General features: G+C 46.0%; 1 protein-coding gene across 1 annotated transcript in view; it reads right to left on the bottom strand.

The window, feature by feature from the left end:
* Nucleotides 1-21,557, bottom strand: part of ankrd33ba (ankyrin repeat domain 33ba) — a 40,085-nt gene extending 18,528 nt beyond the window's left edge. The window contains exon 1 of the mRNA XM_056299753.1: nt 21,040-21,557. Within this exon, the coding sequence (XP_056155728.1) occupies nt 21,040-21,498 (459 nt within the window). The 5' untranslated portion in view covers nt 21,499-21,557. The remainder of the gene's footprint in view (nt 1-21,039) is intronic.
* Between the last annotated feature and the right edge of the window lie 1,191 nt (nt 21,558-22,748).

Below are 22,748 nucleotides of genomic sequence, written 5' to 3'. Positions count from 1 at the left end.
CAGACAGAGAGTGCAGCAACTTTTTTTTATTATTATTATTGTTCATGTTATAAACTGTACTGTACTGTACTGCACTGTTTTGTACCACCTTGTGCTTTGGCAATACTGTGTAACAGAATATGATCATGCCAATAAAGCCCTATTGAACTGAGTTGAATTGAATTGAATTGAGAGAGCACGAGAAAGACAGACAGACAGACAGACAGACAGACAGACAGACAGACAGACAGACAGACAGACAGACAGAGACAGGGAGAGAGAAGACAGAGACAGGGAGAGAGAGAGAGCACAAGAAAGACAGACAGACAGACAGACAGACAGAGAGAGAGAGAGAGAGAGAGAGAGAGAGAGAGAGAGAGAGAGAGAGAGAGAGAGAGAGAGAGATGAAGTGACAGGAGTGGGATGGCCTCATTTGAGATGATATGATTCTGTATCTGCATGTGTGTGTAAGTGCATCTCTTTCATTGAACTGGATAAGCTGTATGTCATGCTCACATAAAAACTCAATAAATCACACATAAAAACTCAATAAATCACACATACATACACACACACACACACACACACACACACACACACACACACACACACACACACACACACACACACACACAGTGCCCCAAATGGGGCTGTGAGTGCCTCAGGACGCTTATATCATTTCCATGCACACACACACACACACACACACACACATTTCTACACAGCTGTAAACTGACAGTGCCTATGAGCTCGATGACCACGTGTGATGTTTTTCATCAGTGTCTTCGTGACCTCTCTCTAAACACACTGTGACAGACATGCTGATCACACCATTGACGGCTGTGGTTTGGACAGTTTTCGAACACGTCATCCAAATGTCTTCCATGTCAGCCATCCGGCAGCAAAACATCACTTTTTAAAAAAAATATTTTTAACCAGCGTTTCAGTCTCACTAGACCTTCACCAGGGTGAGTTATCTTTTCTTTTTCAGCGTATGTACAGATATCGACTTTTCCTCCTCATTTTCCAGCCCCTTGTGGTGTAAGGATCTGGGTGCTGCCTGTCTGTTTATGCCGATATTGTTTAGCCTGTTTTGGCCTCTTGGTTTGTAGACCCTACTCTTAGCAGCAGACATCATGTTGACCCCGCCTCTGATTCGGCCTTTTGGCTTGTAGACCCTACTCTTAGTGCCAGACATCATGTAGACCCCGCCTCTGTTTAGGCCTCTTGGTTTGTAGACCCTACTCTTAGCAGCAGACATCATGTAGACCCCGCCTCTGTTTAGGCCTCTTGGTTTGTAGATCCTACTCTTAGCAGCAGACATCATGTAGACCCCGCCTCTGTTTAGGCCTCTTGGTTTGTAGATCCTACTCTTAGTGCCAGACATCATGTAGACCCCGCCTCTGTTTAGGCCTCTTGGTTTGTAGACCCTACTCTTAGCAGCAGACATCATGTAGACCCCACCTCTGTTTAGGCCTCTTGGTTTGTAGACCCTACTCTTAGCAGCAGACATCATGTTGACCCCACCTCTGTTTTGGCCTCTTGGTTTGTAGACCCTGCTCTTAGCAGCAGACATCATGTTGACCCCCGCCTCTGTTTCGGCCTTTTGGCTTGTAGACCCTACTCTTAGTGCCAGACATCATGTAGACCCCGCCTCTGTTTAGGCATCTTGGTTTGTAGACACTACTCTTAGTGCCAGACATCATGTAGACCCCGCCTCTGTTTTGGCCTCTTTGTTTGTAGACCCTACTCTTAGCAGCAGACATCATGTTGACCCCGCCTCTGTTTTGGCCTCTTGGCTTGTAGACCCTACTCTTAGCAGCAGACATCATATAGACCCCACCTCTGTTTAGGCCTCTTGGTTTGTAGACCCTACTCTTAACAGCAGACATCATGTTGACCCCGCCTCTGTTTAGGCCTCTTGGCTTGTAGACCCTACTCTTAGCAGCAGACATCATATAGACCCCACCTCTGTTTAGGCCTCTTGGTTTGTAGATCCTACTCTTAGCAGCAGACATCATGTTGACCCCGCCTCTGTTTAGGCCTCTTGGTTTGTAGACCCTACTCTTAGCAGCAGACATCATGTTGACCCCGCCTCTGTTTTGGCCTTTTGGCTTGTAGACCCTACTCTTAGCAGCAGACATCATGTTGACCCCGCCTCTGTTTAGGCCTCTTGGTTTGTAGACCCTACTCTTAGCAGCAGACATCATGTTGACCCCGCCTCTGTTTTGGCCTCTTGGTTTGGCCTCTTGGTTTGTAGACCCTACTCTTAGCAGCAGACATCATGTTGACCCCGCCTCTGTTTTGACTGCGCGTGATCTGGGGGAAGACGTTCGAGAACACCCACGCCACGTCCCCCGTCTCGTTCACCGGGTCACGGGGTCGGAGCTGGCGATTTACTCTTCACTGACCGAAGGTACAGCCGTGTTCCACGGTGAAGGCTCTGTTCGGTTGTGTATGGAGCCGGCACCCCCCCCCCTCGACAAATGTCACTTTAAAGAAAAAAGAGAAAGTCAGTTTGACTAAAAAAAAGAATCGTTCTCTGCGTGTCTTAACCTTAATCCACGCTATGACGCAGGCGCTAGCCGCATATGAGGGATCACTGACGTTTGCTCAACCCTTCCTCGTGTATTCTCTTTCTGGGTCATATTAAGGTGATCATTTAACTCGGCCCAGAAAGAGAATACACGGGGAAGGGTTGAGCAAACGATGACACCTGAACAGACTCCCCCCCCCCCCGATACTCGGATATAAACATTTTTGTTTGACTCACAGATGATAAATAATATGTTCTTTGGAAGAACAGGGTTTTTGTTTTTGTTTTTTGCGTCCCCCTCCCCGCCCCCGTTTTTCTCCCAAATTGCATTCAGATAATTACCCCACTCTTCCGAGCTGTTCCGGTCACTGCTCCACCCCCTCTGCCGATCCGGGGAGGGCTGCAGACTACCACATGCCTCCTCTGATACATGTGGAGTCGCCAGCCGCTCCTTTTCACCTGACAGTGAGGAGTTTCGCCAGGGGGACATAGAGCGTGGGAGGATCACACTATTCCCCCCAGTTCCCCCCCCCCACCTGAACAGGAGCCCCGACCGACTAGAGGAGGGGCTAGTGTAGCGACCATAATTAAAGCCACACTAACAAGTGTGACAGATTTATACGAGCTTCTTCTACAGTAAATTTGTTATTTTGCATATCTACCTCTTTCTCTTTCTCTTTCTCTTTCAAATTCAAATTGGGTCCTTGGCATGACGTAACACTGCACATATTGCCAAAGCAAGCGTTCAAACATTGAAAAGCTAAACATTCATTAGAAGACACAGCAAATAAATATGTGACAGCTAAAGAAACAGTACAGAAACGATACAAAACAAATTACCTGTCATCAAATATAACAGCAACGTGTGTCAGGTGGCTGTCCCTCATTTTATGGCAGGCAGCAACCTAGACTGCTGCTAACTTACAGATCTTTGGGTCTTCCCCTGGTAGGACGGGGGGAGGGGGGGTTTCTTCATCTAGTAGGTTAAGAAAACCTTTTGTTATGAACTGGAATTTTGCTCTGCAGGGAGCCAGGCTGCCGTCCTCTGTCTCCCCTTTTCAGCAGCAAAGCTGTGCTCACTCAGTCCGCACACAGTCACGGTTCCTCTGGGCTGCTGATCAGTCACCATACTCAAATAATCTGCTATGGTGGACTGTCCATTTAGAGCCAGATAGCACTGCATCTTGCTCTGCGTTTTTGTTCTTGTTTGCCAATAGCTTCTGTAGTTTTAACTGTTCTGTAATTTGATTTTTTTGGGGGGGGGTTGGTAATTTTTTAATTTTATAATTTAATTTATTTTGTAATTTGAGGGCGGCATGGTGATGCAGCGGTTAGCGCGGTCACCTCACAGCAAGAAGGTCCTGGGTTCGAACCCCGGGGTTGTCCAACCTTGGGGGTCATCCTCTGTATGGAGTTTGCATGTTCTCCCCATGTCTGTGTGGGTTTCCTCCGGGTGCTCCCGTTTCCTCCCATGGCCCAAAGACATCTAGGTCAGGTGAATCAGCCATACTAAATTGTCCCTGGGTGTGAATGTGTCAGCCCTGTGATGGACTGGCAGCCTGTCCAGGGTGTCTCCCCGCCTGCCTGCCACTGGGATAGGCTCCAGCATCCCGTGACCCCAATTGGGATAAGCGGCTTGGATAATGGATAATGAATGTTTTATAATTTGATTGAGTCTGATTGGTGATGTTCTGTTCCTGAGGTGTGTTAATGGAGCAGGTTTATGGTCTCAGCCTCAGGACCAGTTTGGTAAGCGGTCCCTATTACTCCTCAGCTCTTGGCATTGCAGGGCTTGGTCATAATATATGGGATGGGGTCACTTAGTTTTAAGTGTGTCCAAATGTCAATTGCTCTTTTTTTGTATTTTTAATATGGGTGGGTATTGGCCTAATTCTGCCCAGCATGCATTGTTTGTAGCTTTCCTCTGGACATGTAGGAGGATCTTACAGAACTCTGCATGCAAGGTCTCAATGGAGTGTTTATCCCATTGAGTAAGTCTTGTTTTGCAAGTGGACCCCACACCTCATTCCCGTAGAGTACAATTGGTTCAATAACACACTCAATTAATTTCAACCAAATTCGAATTGGTATTTCTGTTTGCATATTTTTTCATGGCATAGAAAGCCCAGTGTGCTTTCCTTCTCATCTCATGAAACGCTTCATTAAAATGTCCAGTTGAACTTGGTTTTAATCCTAGATAGGTGTAGTGTGTGTAGTACTCTACATGTCTTGTATCAATTGAGAACTTTGGTAGAACCTCTTGAGATCTGGATCTTTTTGGGAATGTAATTATTTTGGTCTTTTTGGGGATTTACTGTCAGGGCCCAGGTCTGACAGTAATGTTCTAACAGACTCAGGATCTGCTGTAGGCCATCTGCTGTGTGGGACAGCAGAACCAGGTCATCTGCAAATATCAGGCAGTTCACCTCCTGATGGTGGAGACTTACATCGGGAACAGAAGGTTTTTCCAGTATAGCACCCAATTCATTAATGTAGATATGGAAGAGTGCAGGGCTGAGGCTAAAGCCCCGACGAACGACTTGCCCTTGGGTAAAGAATTCTGTTCTGTTTTTTGCCAAATTTTATTTTAGACGTTGCGGGGACTTCTAGAAGACTTCCCCTTAATGTCCCTGTAATGTCCCCATGACGTCCAGGGGACATCTAGAAGACTTTTCCTTAACGTCCCTGTAATGTCCTCGGGACATCCCACAGTAACGTCACCACAACGTCCTGGGGACGTCTAGAAGACTTCCCCTTAACGTCCCTGTAATGTTCCCACGACGTCCAGGGGACATCTAGAAGACTTTTCCCTAACATCCCTGTAATATCCTCGGGACATCCCACAGTAACGTCACCACAACGTCCTGGGGACGTCTAGAAGACTTCCCCTTAACGTCCCTGTAATGTCCCCACGACGTCCAGGGGACATCTAGAAGACTTTCCCCTAACATCCCTGTAATATGCTCAGGACATCCCACAGTAACGTCACCACAATGTCCTGGGGACGTCTAGAAGACTTCCCCTTAACATCCCTGTAATGTCCCCATGATGTCCAGGGGACATCTAGAAGACTTTCCCCTAACATCCCTGTAATATGCTCAGGACATCCCACAGTAACGTCACCACAATGTCCTGGGGACGTCTAGAAGACTTTCCCCTAACGTCCCTGTAATGTCCCCATGACGTCCAGGGGACATCTAGAAGACTTTCCCCTAACGTCCCTGTAATGTCCTCGGGACATCCCACAGTAACGTCAACACGACGTCCTGGGGACGTCTAGAAGACTCTTCCCTAACGTCCCTGTAATGTCCTCGGCCCACAATAACGTCCCCACGACATCCCAGGGATGTCTAGAAGACTTTCCCCTAATGTCCCTATAATCCCACAATAACGTCCGGAGACGTCTAGAAGAGTTCCCCCTAATAACATTCCTGTAATGTCCTCGGGACACCCGCAATAATGTCACTGGGACAAAAGGAAAACCCTACACAATGACATTTACCAGACATTCAGAGAGGACCTTTAGGGGACGTGCTGGGGACGTTTTTTTGTTTGCTGGGTACGTACAGGTACTCACATTCTCCCATCAAGTTTGTTTTTATAGATCACAAATTTTGTGTGAGAAGTGGCGTACGCCTCTTTCGGGCTCCGTTTTGTGCGTACGCAACGGTTATAAATGAGACCCCTGGTCACTACTGCCCCTGTGGGGGAGAGTGAAAGTGTGAGATCTATTTTCATTCGAGATGTAAATGTCCCCTTGTGGATCTGTGAGGTCAGCAAGTGTTCCTGTGCATGCACATTTGAGCATATGAGCACATTTCTCTGGGCCTGGAAATTGCATGTCTCTGTCTCAAGGGTGGGGAAGATGTCCGCTGAGAAGTAGGGGGACTCGGAGGCGGGGGGGGGTATATAATCCTCTAGATTCCATTTCTCTATTGACTTTTCTCTCTTAACTTTCTCTCTCTTACAGCTGACCATTTGTGCATGTTGTGTCACATACATGTCAGGTGTGACACGGCAGACCAAAGCGAATCCATGATGCACAAACATCCATCAATCCTGGTTATAAGGTGCTGATTGGCAAAAACTGTGTGCACAAACACACTCTCTTGGTCTCTCCGAGTCGCCCACTAACTTGCTTAAACACACACGAAGAACACGTGTGCTGTTAAGGAATGCCCGACAAATAAAGGAATCCAGTTCATGGACAGACAGACAGAGAGACGCATAGATAGATGGATAGATAGAGTCTGTACTGTTGGACAGAGAGAGAGAGAGAGAGAGAGAGAGAGAGAGAGAGAGAGAGAGAGAGAGAGAGAGAGAGAGAGAGAGACAGACAGACAGACAGACAGACAGACAGACAGACAGACAGACAGACAGACAGACAGACAGACAGAGAGAGCAAAGTTATTCCATGAGAACTGAGGCATTCTTATGATGTATTTCAGAACCAGAGTCAGTTTATTTGGCCAAGTATGTGTAGGCCTACACATAGAAGGAATTTGACTCCGGTTCCTCCATTGCTCTCCATGTACTTACACAGAATAAAAATACAGCTGAAACAGACAACAAGGTAAACATAAACATTTAACACAATGTACAGCTATAGATGTAGTATATAAAAAGTATATTGTCCATCCATTATCCAAACCGCTTATCCTGCTCTCAGGGATTCAGGAGCCTAACCCAGCAGTCATTGGGCGGCAGGTGGGGAGACACCCCGGACAGGCCGCCAGGCCATTACAGGGCCAGCCAACACACACACACACACACACACACACACACACACACACACACACACACACACACACACACACACACACACACACACACACACACACACACACACACCTAGGGACAATTTAGTATGGCCGATTCACCTGACCTACATGTCTTTGGATTGTGGGAGGAAACCGGAGGAAACCCACGGAGACACGGGGGGAAGATGCAAACTCCACACAGAGGATGACCTGAGACGACCCCCAAGGTTGGACTACCCCGGGGCTTGAACCCAGGACCTTCTTGCTGTGAGGTGACCATGCTAACCACTGCACCACTGTGCCACTTACAAAACGTATATTAAGTATAAGTTAAGTATATTAAAGTATAAGTTAGTAGTGTACCGTGGGGTTTCAGTCAGGACGAACTGCACCCCACACACACACACACACACACACACACACACACACACACACACACACAAATGTCTCATAGGGGTGCCGTTACAGCCAACACAGCCACATACAAAATACACTATCACACACTGTATACACTACTGGAACAACACCAAAAAGAAAGCTGATCTTCAACAACCACAACACACACCCCTGTGCACTATAGCAGCTATTGCAGCGTCACCATCAGTTCTTCCTTTACGTCAGCCAGCAACCAGATTGCACATGCGCGCCACATGGCACAAAAACAACTAGGAGCGTGCACTCAGCAGAGTGCGCCTCTCCACCAGGCGTATCGCCCCCTCTCTGGTGCTCGGACTTGGTAACGAACCACCCCTTTTTTCGCCTACCCGGAGAAGGGGCCCTTATTAAAATAAGACTTCAAATGTGTTTAAACGTCGCAGTTTTCACGACTTTCATTCATTCTAAAGCAATAAAAAAAAACGGTTAAAAACCCCAGCTCAGCCATGGGAAATGTCTTATTGTGGCTACTGAGGTGATTTCCAGCTGGGACTGTGATTAATCCTTCTCTTGGAATTGCATTTTTATAGCCGAGTTTTAACACTGGAGTCTATGGTACTTCCGCGTCTAATCCCCCTCATGATGTCAGTAAAACAAACACGGTGGCGAGGTGGATGAAGCGAATTATTATTTTTTTTTTGGTTCATCCAGTGTTCCTCCAGTTCTCCTGTGCTGACATCAGCGGTGCATTATTTGCTGTTTTGCGAAATACGGGCGATGTCTCGTTTACTTCGAACACTCATACCCGAATACATGGGCACTGTCGCTGCCCGAGCTAAATCAGCTTTGCGCATGCGTGCAGCGACAGCACGCAAATGAGGAGAGGGAGCGGCGATAGCGAACCAAATGTTTTCTTAAGGTTTTTAATCACCGCCATCAGGAGAGGTTCGTACGGTATCTGATATTTTTCTTTTTTCTGGTGTGGCAGCAATACGCTGCCGTAGCTTCTTGATCGTACAGTCGTAACTGTGCACAAATTTTTTTTAGGCTGATAGGTCCAGTAGTTTGCAAGATTAGCCACACACACACACACACACACAGACATACCGCCTAGTGGAGATAACAAGCAAGTTTTCAAATTTGATGTCGTGTTCACCAGTCAGTCGTGCAACTTTAACAAATTCAATAAAGTATAGCCACAATATTAACGGTGCACCGCCTTCAATTCAATAAGAAAAATGTGCACACTAACCTGGAGTTTTAAGTTTTACCTCACTTAAGAGACTCGATGCAGCCTTCTCTTGCAAAATTCATCCAGTATAATTTAGTCCATTTGGGAGAACGTGTAAAAAAAATGCAGCCAATCCTACCAGATTCGCAAAAAACATGAAGTAGATCGGCAGCAAGATCATCAGCAGCTGTAAATGTGGCCGCCATTGCACTGAGTTTGCTCGAAACCTTCCAAAGGCTCAAGGTCAATTTTGTTGAAGACACCGGGGCTAGCCCCAACACATCACAGGGCCCTGGGGTGTTCAGTCAAGTCAAGTCAGTTTGATTTGTATAGCCCAATATCACAAATTACACATTCTGTCAAGACTCAGAATCCCTCCCACTCTTCCAATCACGTCTCAAGACACACCTTTTCTCCATTGCCTTCTCGTGCCCCCACCCCGTCCTCTCGTCCAACCCTGGTCTGGGGCAGGCTGGAGGCCGAGCGCTCGACCTGCCCCTCCCTCAACTCCCTCCTCAAGCGCATCGGACACTGCTGCAGTCTGCCCACATTCAGGTCATTGGTCGGGACTCACCTCTTCAGACTGTATCTGTGATTTATGTGATTTATGATGTTTGTTTTTCTCTCCCTTTTGTATCTGTCCAAGTGGGAGAGTACTGCTGGCGTTGTGTGTGGCTGCCGCTTCTCCCTCTCGTAGCCCCCCTTCCCATCCACCCCAGTATGTCTCTGTTATGTTTATCTGTCGTCTTGTTTCACCCCGTTTATTGTAAAGCGACTTTGAGTATATAAGTTTCATAACTATAAGTATATAAGTTTCATTTATTATTATTACATATCAGAACTTGACTGGGTGATGATACGGTCACTCAAAGTTATAATCAGTTTGTAGCTTCGGGCTTCAAGGAAAGGCTAGCAATACCACTAGAGCTGGTCCAAGGAGCTGTGATGCGTTTAGATGACATAGGAAATACCTGCTCAGCCCCACAAGAAAACAAGTAACTTAATTCAGACACGTTTCAGGCACACTTCAATTTAACTATGAAAAACAAATTATGATTCTGATGTTGACAGGGCCAGCGTAGAAGGCCCTGATCGCACTGACGGCCCGCCACTGCTCGTAGTTAGTCGACTCAAAGTTGAAGGAAACTCTGGGGTTTTCGGTTTCACAAAGCCAACTCTGAGTCAGTTACTATGGCAACATACTCCGTGAAGCTGACCTGCTCGCTGCCAGGTTTTCTTCAACTAACCCCGAATTTCTCCTCCTCTTTAGCTGAAGCCTGCACACTGAGGGAAGGGTCAGACATGGCGTGTCCTTTCCCTGACGAGCTCTGCTGCGTGGCTGTGGCTGGGCCTAGGTGGGCCTGGGCCCACCCACTTGGCACTCAGGCCTACCCAATGAGAAGGCTTCTTTTTTTTGCTTGCTCATCCACTGAATAGCAGTCAATGAATTATTCATTTAATTATGATTAATTATCCATTAATTATTAAATTAATTTCAATTAGCTGAGTATGCGACCAATACATCAATTCTTGTTCCTTGCTTCTTGTTTTCCATACGATGATGATAGGTCAGATTTTCCGAGTGGCAGTGCATTTCGCAAATGCCAGATTGCGAGCAGCCTCTCCTCTTTTACTCGGTGTACACCCCGCACATTGCACGGAACAACAGAAGCCAACTTTCCGCTCTAGCTGCTTGTAATGTAGGTTAAGATAAAAATCATGGCTAAAAAAAGCAGTTAGCTTAAATTTGACACAAAAAGACGTAAGGGAGCAGGGGGAAGAGAATTCAGCTCAAGTTCAGGCATCGTTCTCAACTCACCACCCACACCAAGCCCAGTCATCTCCTGCTCTGATCATCAAAAGTAAGCTCATTTACTATTTCCGACTGTAGTAGCCTAGTGCCTATTTCAGCATTATTGTTTATATAGCTTCTGCTGGGTGTACAATTGGATTTTATGTTGATGTTGCTGCGTCTCCCGTGTGTGTGTGTTTGCGTGCGTGTGTGTGGGGGGCTATATTCAAGTGTGTCTTGCTTGTGCCCAGGACAAGATGAGCTCAAAGGCCCCCCCCCCCCATCCCGACTGCGCACAGGTCGCTGACTGGCTATAACGCACACACAATGCTTGTTGCATTTGCGTAAAGAGCTGTGCTCTCCCCCACACTATTGAATCCAAATCCAGGCGAATTAAAAGTGTAGCTCCACCACCAAAATTCAGTCATATTAGAGACATGCTATCATTTCCAAATCCCAATTTCAATGCTTTGAATTTGTCCATGGAACATTGATCACAAATTTGTTATTTAATGACCTGAACATACTATACATCAGATTTACATGGGGGAAAAAAATACATACTGGGACCTTAATCAGCCCAAACATGGGCGGTGTGTATTTAAGCCTCTTTTCTAGTCTGGACCTCAATTCCGACTGGGCTCATGCGGGTCCCCCTGCTCCAGCGGTGCTATACGGCGTCCATTGTCATGTGCCCCGAGGCCTGGCGGAGTGGCGGCGGTTGCGGGAGCCGTCGGAGTTGGACCCTTCCTTGACCCAGAGCCCAGGACAACTGACCCGCTGTTCCCCCTGTGTCAGCGGCCCTGTGTGTACCTCTATCCATACGCTTGATTAATAATGCTGTTGCGTCTTGTCAGCTGTGTGAATATGTGGCCGCTGCGCCAGGCTATGCGATGCTGTTAATGTTCGTCTTGGTGCCTGTAACATTACCTCTGATGATCTAGAAGCCTTGTATGACTAAGCTGTGGTGCATTCAGGCAAATATAGTTGTAATAGCCTAATTTGGTTAACATATTCGTTTCAGAACCTCCTAAGCATGATTGGTCTTGGACGGGCTAGGCCCACCTGATTCTATCTGTGCCCACCCACACTGTGATTTCTGCCTACACCACAGGAAGAGCCAGTTGATATTGAAGCACAAATACTCCACAGAACTCTCCATCGAGAGAGGGCGATCAGACCCTGCTTGGATGTTTTATCATTCCTTGATGGTTATCTGTTTGAGTGTTACTGTTTTTCTGCACAATCAATCATTCATCTGAATAATAATAATAAGGCTCCTCCTGGCAAAAATGACGGTGTCCCTGAGCAAGACCCTGAACTCCTCACTGCTCCCAATGAGTAGTTGTTACCTTGCATATTTGACATGCCATCGATGTATGAGTGTGTGTGTGTGTGTGTGTGTGTGTGTGTGTGTGTGTGTGTGTGTGTGTGAATTAATTGTAAAGCGCTTTAAGTGGCTGTTGCAGATAGAAATGTGCTATATAAAATGCAACTTGATTGATTGATAATATTCTCAGCCCTTATATCGAACAAATTCTTTGTGTTGCACTTGGTTTTTTTTGGCCAACAGGAGTTTTCTATATAACATTGGTGATGCTGAGCATATTTCCAAGGAAACCGTCTGCCGGGCTGTCAGAAATTTGACTCTTGCACTGAAACGTTTCCCGCCACATCTGTGGTGTTTGTTCCCAAGTCCCAGACCCACAAGACTCATCAAAGAAGGATTCCACAGAATTGCAGGTATCAGTCTAAGCAATAATTAATTCATTAGCATGAAGCTTTGAGACTTGAAGCGCTATTCAGTTAATTTGATATATCTTAAAGCTTTCAGATGTGATTGGCTGCATAGATGGCACACATTCCTATCACAGCTCCTTGAGTAAATGAAGGAGATTATATGAATAGGAAGTCTTTCCATAGCATTAATGTGCAGGTAGGCCTAAATAATAGCCCTTAGCATTCCAAAGGGAAGATACTTCACAATACAGCTACTGCAGCTAATTACTGTTCTGCACTGGGAAGATCATATGTGATGCAGCCCACATCATCAGCAATGTGGAAGCAAAGTGGCCTGGATCTGTACATGACTCACAAATTTTTTGAGTGTTACACTGACCGTTAGATTAGCCCATGGTGAGTTTATTTATATATCTCCATCCATCCATTATCTTAACCGCTTATCCTGCTCTCAGGGTCGTGGGGATGCTGGAGCCTATTACAGCAGTCACTGGGCGGCAGGCGGGGAGACACCCTGGACAGGCCGCCAGGCCATTACAGGGCCCCCACACACACACACACACACACATTAATACCTAGGGGCATATATATATATATATATATATATATACACACATACATACACACACACACACACACACACACACACATATATATATATATACACGTATATATATATAACATCCCCGGCAGTTGATGAATGCATTGAGTACAAAACAAGCTTGTTCTGCCATTTAACAACTTTGAGCTATAAAAAATATATCTTTGCTCCTGAATTGTTGAGCTCTTTTTTCTACATTGTAGGTTTCATCACAACATCCTGTGGACATACTATATATATATAAATATATATATATACAAGGCTCAGCGTTTTCGGTTTTTATTTTTCAAAGCCATCCAGCATGCCGAATTTCGCCACAAGAGGACACTGTTACATAACCTCACATGAACAGGAACAACTTTTGGATCTGTGGAAACATAAAATCCGGGTGAAAATCAGTTTAAACTGATCTTTAACTTTTAAAAAATCTGGGTATTTTTTGGTGAAAATCGGTAAAAACTGAAAACGCTGAACCTTAGTCGGCCCTGTGATGGCCTGGCGGCCTGTCCAGGGTGTCTCCTCGCCTGCTGCCCGATGACTGCTGGGATAGGCTCCAGCATCCCTGCGACCCTGAGAGCAGGATAAGGGGTTTGGATAAAGGATGGACTATTATAATCAATATTTTGTTTCCTCTTATTGCAACTGAAAATTTAAACTGTATCTTTGTATTATCACAGGAGATTTTGATGGTTACCTGCTCTGTGACAGAGGGCAAGGGTACCCCTGCCAACCCTATATGCTGATGGCTTACCCTCTGCCAACCCTATATGCTGATGGCTTACCCTGATCCTGAGCCCGGCCCACAGCAACATTATAACTTGGTCCCTTGCAGGACATGAGCCAGGGTAGAGATAACCATTGGGATGCTCAAGGCCCAGTTCCAGTGCCTTAGAAGTCTCAGAGGGTCACCCCAAAAAGGGGATGTGACATTATTTTGGCATGTGTGATTCTCCACAACATTGCCACAACTAGAGCACAATGTCCAGATCAACCAGTGAATGACCCGGATAACGATCCTGACCACCCCGCCGACATGAGATGGAAGGGCAGTCAGAGACACAATGTGCTACCATCATTTCTGACTCACCTATCACCTCCCCAGTGTCAAATAAAGTCAATATGCCTCTCTTCTTATGAAATCTTCTTTATTTCCTGCAAGTACAAATGCAGTACAGTAGTTAATATTCTTTATGTTGTTCAAACAAGTACAATCATCCACCTGTGGGCACCTTACCCATCTTTAATTGATATTCCAGCAGTTGTATTTCTATTCTTGTCTTTTGCCTCTGCAGCCATATGTGGTCCTTTTCCAAATTAAATTTTTCGATTTGTTTAGTACACCTTGTATAGCCGTTTCACAGAGCATTATAGAAACACAAAAAATGACACTGAATTTACAGTGCTATGACTACTTAGTTTTCATTGTAAGTCGTGGGCTAATGCTGAACATCTTACTGAGGTAAATTGTGCTGTGGAGGTGGGTGGACCATCTTTCTCACTGTAATTTCCAGCATTGCTCTGTCAGAGAAAAAGAAGGCGCAATTTTTATTATGGTGCAACACTATCCTCCACTGTTGGATGTTATTTTTAAGATGTAACCCTCAATAAGCCCCTCTGTATCATCCCTCTCTGTGGCAGCTGACATGGTGTCTTCATCATCCTCCTGTAATGAAAATTACCAATTGTTGTGTTCTACTCTAACCCAATATGAAAAATCTGTGTAGTATCAAGAGTATTTACAACTGCATGGAAGTCTGTTATGGCAGAAGGCTCCACCAAACTGATTAAACTATCAGTAACTGGTAGATGATGAAGATTAAGGAATTAAATTATAGCTTTACCCAGAAAAGTTCCCCATCTAACTTGAATTTTGTTTTTACAACAGTGTGCAAGCCACATCACAGTTTTTCAAATATAACTCGAGTCACCTTATTTATGTATTTATTTATTTTTATTTTCATCCGCTTTTTCTCCCCAATTGTATCCGGCCAATTACCCCACTCTTCCGAGCCGTCCCGGTCGCTGCTCCACCCCCTTGGCTGATCCGGGGCACATACACATATATCTATCTATATTATATAAATGTTGAATAAGTGGAACAATCTAGATAAAACTTTTTTTTTTCAATCAACACTCACGCGTTGACTCGGTCAACAATTTTCTGCCCCAACAGCTCACATTCCTTTGCTGCTGCTCCTGTATTGCTTTTTATTCTGCATACGCATTCATTAATATTTCTAACTCCAGTGGGGTCAAGTAGGGCAACCTTTTTTCCCTTGGCGGTTACCATGGTGAACCATAGTATCGGAGCTCCATTAACGATGGCTTTTGCACGTGTTTAACTCGGAGTAAACATACTCAGAGTCGATTGATGTAACTCAGATCAGCTGTTCTGAAACCGAAAACCCTGAGTTTGACACCTCAGAGTTAGAAAACCCAGAGTTCAGGTTTAAACTCAAGAGTTTGTTACACCTGCTTCCTGAAACAGGCCCCAGGACCCAGCTTCACTGCAGCACACCGCCTCTCCCCGCTTCTGGCTTACACCAAATCACACCCCACTACCACACAGTGAAAGAGAGAGAGAGAAAGAAGGTAGAAAAATTAAGTGGAAGAGGGGGCAGGGGCATGAGGGGTGATAAACTAAACCTGAGACAGATGTACCAATTCGGCTGTCTTACTAACACACCATGAAAGACAATAAAATGGAAATTGCTCCAAGTCAGCTTAGCATACACCGCCAGCTTATTTAATTACTATCTACTAAATGTCTAATCGAATGTGGTCTATGTTTGAATTAGTATGGATTTTTTGCCCCAAGCTGCACTGCTTTGGCAACAGACAGATGACACAGGATACATAAAAATGCTATGGAGGACCTAACACTTCTTTTTCATTGTCACTGCATATCCTAAAAACTAAAAAGGAGGAAAATAAGTAAAGGAGGAAATAAGTGCTTGCCAACAAATCCCCATCTGACCCATTACTGGACATTATTGAGTTTAACCATCAGTTTGGGGTGTCAGTAGAAAAAGACTGACCATGATATGCTCCATTTTTCTTTCTGTTGTGGAGAGTGCCTCCCTGGAAAACATTTTTTCATGCCCACAAGCACTGACGCCAGTATACACGCAAGTCAGAATAGCTTAAGATGTCAGTGTTTTTCCTAGGTTTGTGGAAGACTTAGGTGCATGTATTTGGTGGGGGTCATGACATGTAATTGGAGGGTCCTCCCCCAAGAAAATTTTACGTTTGTCAATAAAAAATATGCAATTTCACATCGTTTTGGACCGTTATTATTATTAATCTGCGTATGAAAAATTGGAAAAAGTAGAGCGGAAAATAAACAACTATCTTTTAATAAATCGAGGGAAGGGGCATGTTGGGTCACGCTAGAAATAAATAAATAAATAACACCCCAAAAGCTTAAAGACAAAACTTGCTAAAGAAGTCCACCGGGGACCAACTGCAGCCATTAGATGTGGGGGAAAAGTCATTAAGTTCGTTTTTGATGCTCGCCACGTGGATTTTATATTCATTAAGCTTAGGTGGTGCTCAAAACGGCTTAGGTGCTGCGCCTGGAAAACCCTGAATTACCAAGCATTAAAATCCAGAAGAAACTTCTCATTAGTTTAAAAAGTAACTAGTTTGCATCCGTAATTTACTTTACTCCCCCCCCCTTTTCTCTCCAGTTGTACTTGGCCAATTACCTAACTCTTTAGAGTCGTCCCAGTCGCTGCTCCACCCCCTCTGCCGATCCGGGGAGGGCTGCAGACTACCACATGTCTCCTCCGATACATGTGGAGTCGCCAGCCGTTTCTTTTCACCTGACAGTGAGGAGTTTCACCGGGGGGAAGTAGCGCGTGGGAGGCTCACGCTGTTCCCCCCTGCCCTCCCGAACAGGTGCACGATCGACCAGAAGAGGCGCTAGTGCTGCGACCAGGACACATACCCACATCCGGCTTGCCACCCGCAGACACGGCCAACTGTGTAGGGACGCCCGACCAAGCCGGAGGTAACGCGGGGATTCGAACCAGCGATCCCGGCGTTGGTAGGCAGCGGAATAGACCGCTACGCTACCCGGACGCCCCCGTAATTTATATTACTAACCTCAACTCCTCCATGGTCACCACTGTCCTTTCTTTTCCTAACCAACCAGTTGTTCAGACTCATCTGAAAACTGAAATATGATTTCATTATCAAGCTGTATTTGTACAGGACAAAGTTCTGCACCAGTTTAGTCTTCAGCTTGTACCTGCCGTTCAAGAACGTGTTGGATAAGTAGGTAGTAATATCATGCATGCAGCTAAGTCAAGCAATTAACATTACTTCCTGTACATTTAGCTAACGCTGCATAGCAGCCAAAACATGTGCTGTTAGCTTTTCCTGCTCACCTTCCAGACCGCAGCTGGAAGCACAGGGGAGATGTTTGCTGGGGCCAACTAACCCCCTTCACTTCTCCAGCAGTCGCCGAAACAACAGACGAGACTTTTCTTGGTCTTGATGGGCCGCAGCATTTATTAACTGACACACTGGAGCCTGTACTGTCAGCAATGCAGTTTACCACTAACCTCCTCCGCTCGCACTCCGCCGCTCGCTCAACCACACGTGCTACATACACACGTCACGCACTTCCCTATTTTCTTAAAGGAGCCACGCTACTCTTGTAAAAGTACCTTCTTTCACTGCCTGTCTAAAACCTTTTTTATTACGTTTTACGTTATTTTATATTATCTTGTATGGTTTATTTTCACTTGAAATGCTTTTTTTTCTTTTCATGATTTCACACGGAGTACCAACACCGGTTCTGAGTGGCTTCAGCATTGTTTTTGTTTTTGTTTTTCCTAAATCACACACAAATGTGACGTCTGGAATTCTTCTTCTTCTTCTTTCTTCTTCTTTCGTCTTCTTTCAGCTTGTTCCCTGTTTCTCAGGGGTCGCCAAAGCGGATTGCACAGTGTTCATCGGTACCCTGTGAGGGCACAGAACCAATGGCGGCCGTTGTTAACCCGGGCCTCAGCCAATTCTTTATGGAGCCTCGACTGATCCGGTAGGGACCTGAGTCTAGAAATCAAGGTCCTTAGTTTAAGTTGTCTGTCTTGGGGGAGAAATCCCTCCTCTGTTGCTCTTCCTGAGGTTTCTTCCTATTTTTTCCTCCCTGTTAAAGGGTTGTTTTTTTTAGGGAGGTGTTCCTTATCCAATGTGAGGATCTAAGGACAGGGTTTTGTGTTGCTATAAAGCCCTTTGAGGCAAATTTGTAATTTGTGATATTGGGCTATACAAATAAAATTGACTTGACTTAGCAAAAACTATCGGTTGACTAATAGAATCAGGTGTATAACTGCTTGGTTGGAACAAAGACCTGCACCCACATCGGCCCTTTCTGGATCATGTTGCCCAGTGAAGAATGAGGACAGGGAGGTTTCTGGGCTTTGATGCTCTAGTCGATGACTCAAAACAATTTCACTATAATGTAGGGTGTTATCCTACTCACACAGTTTGCAAGTGAAAATCATTAGTAGCCCATTGATATTAATGACCATGTGAAATTTTAGCAGCAGCACTCTGGGAGCGATGACCCTGTGTGCTAAGGGGAGGTAATCGGTTCATTTTGGGCTGATTTCTGACATATTCTAATGTACTTGATTTTGGTTTCTGCCAGTATGTTACTGATGTTGGTTTTAGTCTGATCTGCATGGCTGCATCCCTCCCATGCATTTCACTTGATTTGAAAATGCTTGTGGTTCTTCAGCACACTGTTCTAGGCATGTTCCTGAGAACTAAAGCAGACATCCCAAGCATGCTGGCTAACGTGTTTATCCATTATGTGTCGCAGCTAAATTCACTCACGAATAAAAAGAGCACGAGCACACACACACACACACACACACACACACACAACCAGAATCGTGTATTTTGCTGACTGTGAGACTTGAGTGTTTTTCACAGTGTAATTAGGAGCTGAAGGTTGTTCTCGCTAGACTCGTAAACTGAAGTCTGGCTACACACACATTCAGACAAATGTAAGAGAAAGGGAATAATATATATATATATATATATATATCAAAACTGTTCGGGATATGTTTTGCAGATACATTTTACAGCAGCTACATTTAACTATATATTGTACTATGGGAACAGTATATACAAACATGCAGCACGATGGGACATCTATCAGGCTATCAAGTCTGTGTGTAAAAAAAGAAAAAAAACTTGTCTGGCCAATATGACAATCCTAAAGCTACTACACCGAGTACTGTTATTATAAAACCTGAAACATCTTCTCAATAATACCAATTACCCGCAGCTCCTTTTGGAGCAATCTGGATGCATTCATGGCATTGTAAATCATAAAATATTCAGAATAACGTAAAAGAATCAAACAGAGATCCCGTCAGACCCCGAGCGTTTATACTACCACAGTTGACCTCTGACCCTATCGTTTCATCAGCTTTGTGAGGTTCATTAATAAAAACTTGGTGCAAGAGGTGCCAGATAGGGGGGCTTTATAGTACAGTACGGTTTTATGTTGTGGGCATGCCAGTTTAAATATACCAAAGTTCCCATGAGCAAAGTCACACAATCCATATTCTTCCCTTAAGCACTGCCATGAAAAGCATTTCTCCAATTGAAAGTACTTACAATAATAACTAATGTGTGACACTGCACTAATCTGAAAGTGCGAAGTGCTCCCTGCTTTGTGTCATTAAGACCTGAGTAATACCAGAATAGGTCTATTTTGACTCAGTTCCACACAAACTGGCAAGAATAAAAGAAACAATATCTGACTTTACCACTAATATATCTATGAGAGGGATGCTGAGGCTCAAATGCCACTGCCTCTCCATCATCATTTCACACTCATAGCGTATTAACGGTGAAATATGGGACTGCTGTGCATAATATAACACACAGGTAGGGATGGGGAAACAAGACGGCCTACAGGGAAGAGGTGAAAGCCCTGGCAGGGTGGTGCCAGGAAAGGCTCTCACTCAACATCAGCAAAACCAAAGAGATGATCGTGGACTTCAGGGGACAACAGGAGAGTGTGCACACTCCCATCCAAATCAATGCATCCTAGACGGAAAGGGTCAGCAGCTTCAAGTTCCTCTGTGTCCACATCACCGAGGACTTGTCTTGGTCCCGTCGTACGGACACTGTGATCAAGACAGCACGCTAACTTTTACCGATGCACCACTGAGAGCATCCTGACCGGCTGCATCACCACCTGGTATGGCAGCTGTTCTGCCCTCGATCACAAAGCTCTGCAGAGGGAAGTGACAACGACAGGGTACATCACAGGCAGTGATCTGCCCACCATGCAGGACTGAAGAAGGCCCACAAAATAATAAGGGACCCCCATCCACCCCAGACACAAACTGTTCCCTCTGTTTCAGTCTGACAAGAGGTAGCGGAGCATCAAGTCTCAGAACAACAGGTATCGAGACAGCTTCCACCCCCAAGCCATAAGACTCTTCAACTGACCACTCATTTCACAGGTTTTACGGTTTCCTGCTTACAAGACCTGTTTCATCATGCTTGCTGTTACCGACTGCACAGTCTTCCATTTGCACCAGTTTATTGTTTACAATACCAGTACTGTTGTGCAGACATTCTCTACTGTAGCACACTGTCCGGCAAAGTTCATCCAAAGCCTGCACGGACTATTTTTGTACATGTATCTTGTTCTTTGCACTTTGATTTTTCCAGTGTACTTTTATAAGTACTTTTAGCCTACTTTCCACTTGCGTATTTAGCCAGCAAAACAAGAATTTCATTACGAGAATACACTTCCTCTCATATATGAGACAAAGTTGAAACTTGGAGCGAATGTGATGACGCACAGAAACCTATAGTTTGCAACTAAAAAAGCAGCCTGTAGTTCACGGTGTACCGTATTGTCCTATCAAGGCGCAGTACAAAAGTGTTAAGACGCAACTTTGGAGTTGAGCTGCGCCATCGCGCGCGCGCGCGCGCACTGACACACACACACACGCACGCAGAGAGAGAGAGCGTGGTCTTACATACCCGGTTATTCCTGTCGGTGTGCGTGACCTCCTCCTCCCTGACTCCCTGTCGGATCATGATCCGGACGATGGCCGCGTTGTTGGTACAGCACGCCCGGAAAAGCGTCAGGGGTTCGGGGCTGTCCGGGGACGGCGTGCGCTCCGAGTCCGCGAAGGCGTCGTCATCCGGGGGGTAAAACGAGTCGTCGGACGCGATGGTCCGTGCGTCCCCCAAGTCCTCGAAATCGATCTCCTCAAACTCGTCGTCCTCCTCCTCATCTTCCTCCTCCTCCTCGCAGGAGCCTAGGTACTCGTCGTCGTCGGCGGCGGACGGGTTCCCCTCCCGGGTGGCCGCCGGGTGGACATGGGCGATGCTCCCCGCAGCTTTCTGGTGCTGCTGGAGCTGCTTAACCCGGAGCGACGAGGAGCCTCCTCCTCCTCCTCCTCCCCCGCCGTCCCTGTCGTCCGTGATAAGCACCATTTATTTATCGCACCCGAGTTTAATGGAGGTCAGTGGCCGTAGGGGAGAGAGGGGGGGAGGAGGGGAGAGGAGCGGGAAGCGCGGCGTGTTTTCATGGGACCGGTTTGTGCGCCCACATCACCGCCGACGGTCCGAGCGCCGCTGACGGACCAACTTCTCCCAGCCGCTCGCTGACGATGTCGAACTGAAAACGAAAGCCCTCTGGGAAACCCTCAGATGACAGGTATCGTGAGCGGCCCCGGAACAAAACAAAAAAACGGTCCAAGAAAAATAAAGTAACAAATAAAGTCAAATCAACACGCTGAGACGTCAACGTTGTTCCGTTCCGGGGGATAAAAACACAACACAACTCAACACGTTGACAACAACAAGGTTGTGCGACCAGTAACGCTCCCAGCGCGCGAGGCTGTACGCCGTCAGAACTTCTTGCGATGGGTTCAGTAATCTGAAGCAGGGATTGGAGATTCCGGGTTTTGTTGCGATGGAAAACCTAAAGAATAAAGGACCCGGACCGGAGAGTAAAAGTGTGGCGGACACACGCACGACTGTCCCATGCAGGGTGGAGAGAGACAGACGCCAGCTCGACTGTAGTCACCTAATCCGATTAAATGGGACTTCTCTCTCTCTCTCTCTCTCTCTCTCTCTCTCTCTCTCTCTCTCTCTCTCTCTCTCTCTCTCTCTCTCTCTCTCTCTCTCTCTCTCTCTCTCTCTCTCTCTCTCTCTCTCTCTCTCTCTCTCTCTCTCTCTCCCTCCTCGCTCTCTCTCCCCTCCCGCTCCCTCTCTCTCTCTAACCCCCTACCCTCTCTCCCCTCCCCCTACCAAAGAAGCAAAATAATTATCATAAAACTAAAGCGAAAGATAGACGGGCGTGCACATTTTGGAGAAGTGTGCAGGAGAGGATTTGCCAGAGCAGAAAGAGCCCCGCCACTGAATGACTTGCTGTCATTCGCATGCTGGTTGTCATGAGTTGTTCACACCAAAACCAGTCATCTCTGACCCCGTTTCAGGGAAGAAAACCCCAAAAACACCTTGTGTGTGACTTTAAAGTGCATGCTTCTGACTCATGCCAGCTCTTAGGTGAAGCCCTGTGGTTGGCGAGTCAGCCAGGGCATTTGAATATAAGCGCCTCCCAGTAAACCCATAGGGGCATCCTGACTCTCTGCCCCATACTGAAGACTATAGGAACTATTTGACTTAATCAGTTAGTGTCATTGGAGAAACTGGAGGAAACTCCAGTGAAGGCTACTGAT

The sequence above is a fragment of the Lampris incognitus genome, chromosome 19 (genome assembly GCF_029633865.1).
Source record: "Lampris incognitus isolate fLamInc1 chromosome 19, fLamInc1.hap2, whole genome shotgun sequence".
NCBI classification, from domain to species: Eukaryota; Metazoa; Chordata; class Actinopteri; order Lampriformes; family Lampridae; genus Lampris; species Lampris incognitus.
This window is presented reverse-complemented; position numbering and strand designations above follow the sequence as displayed.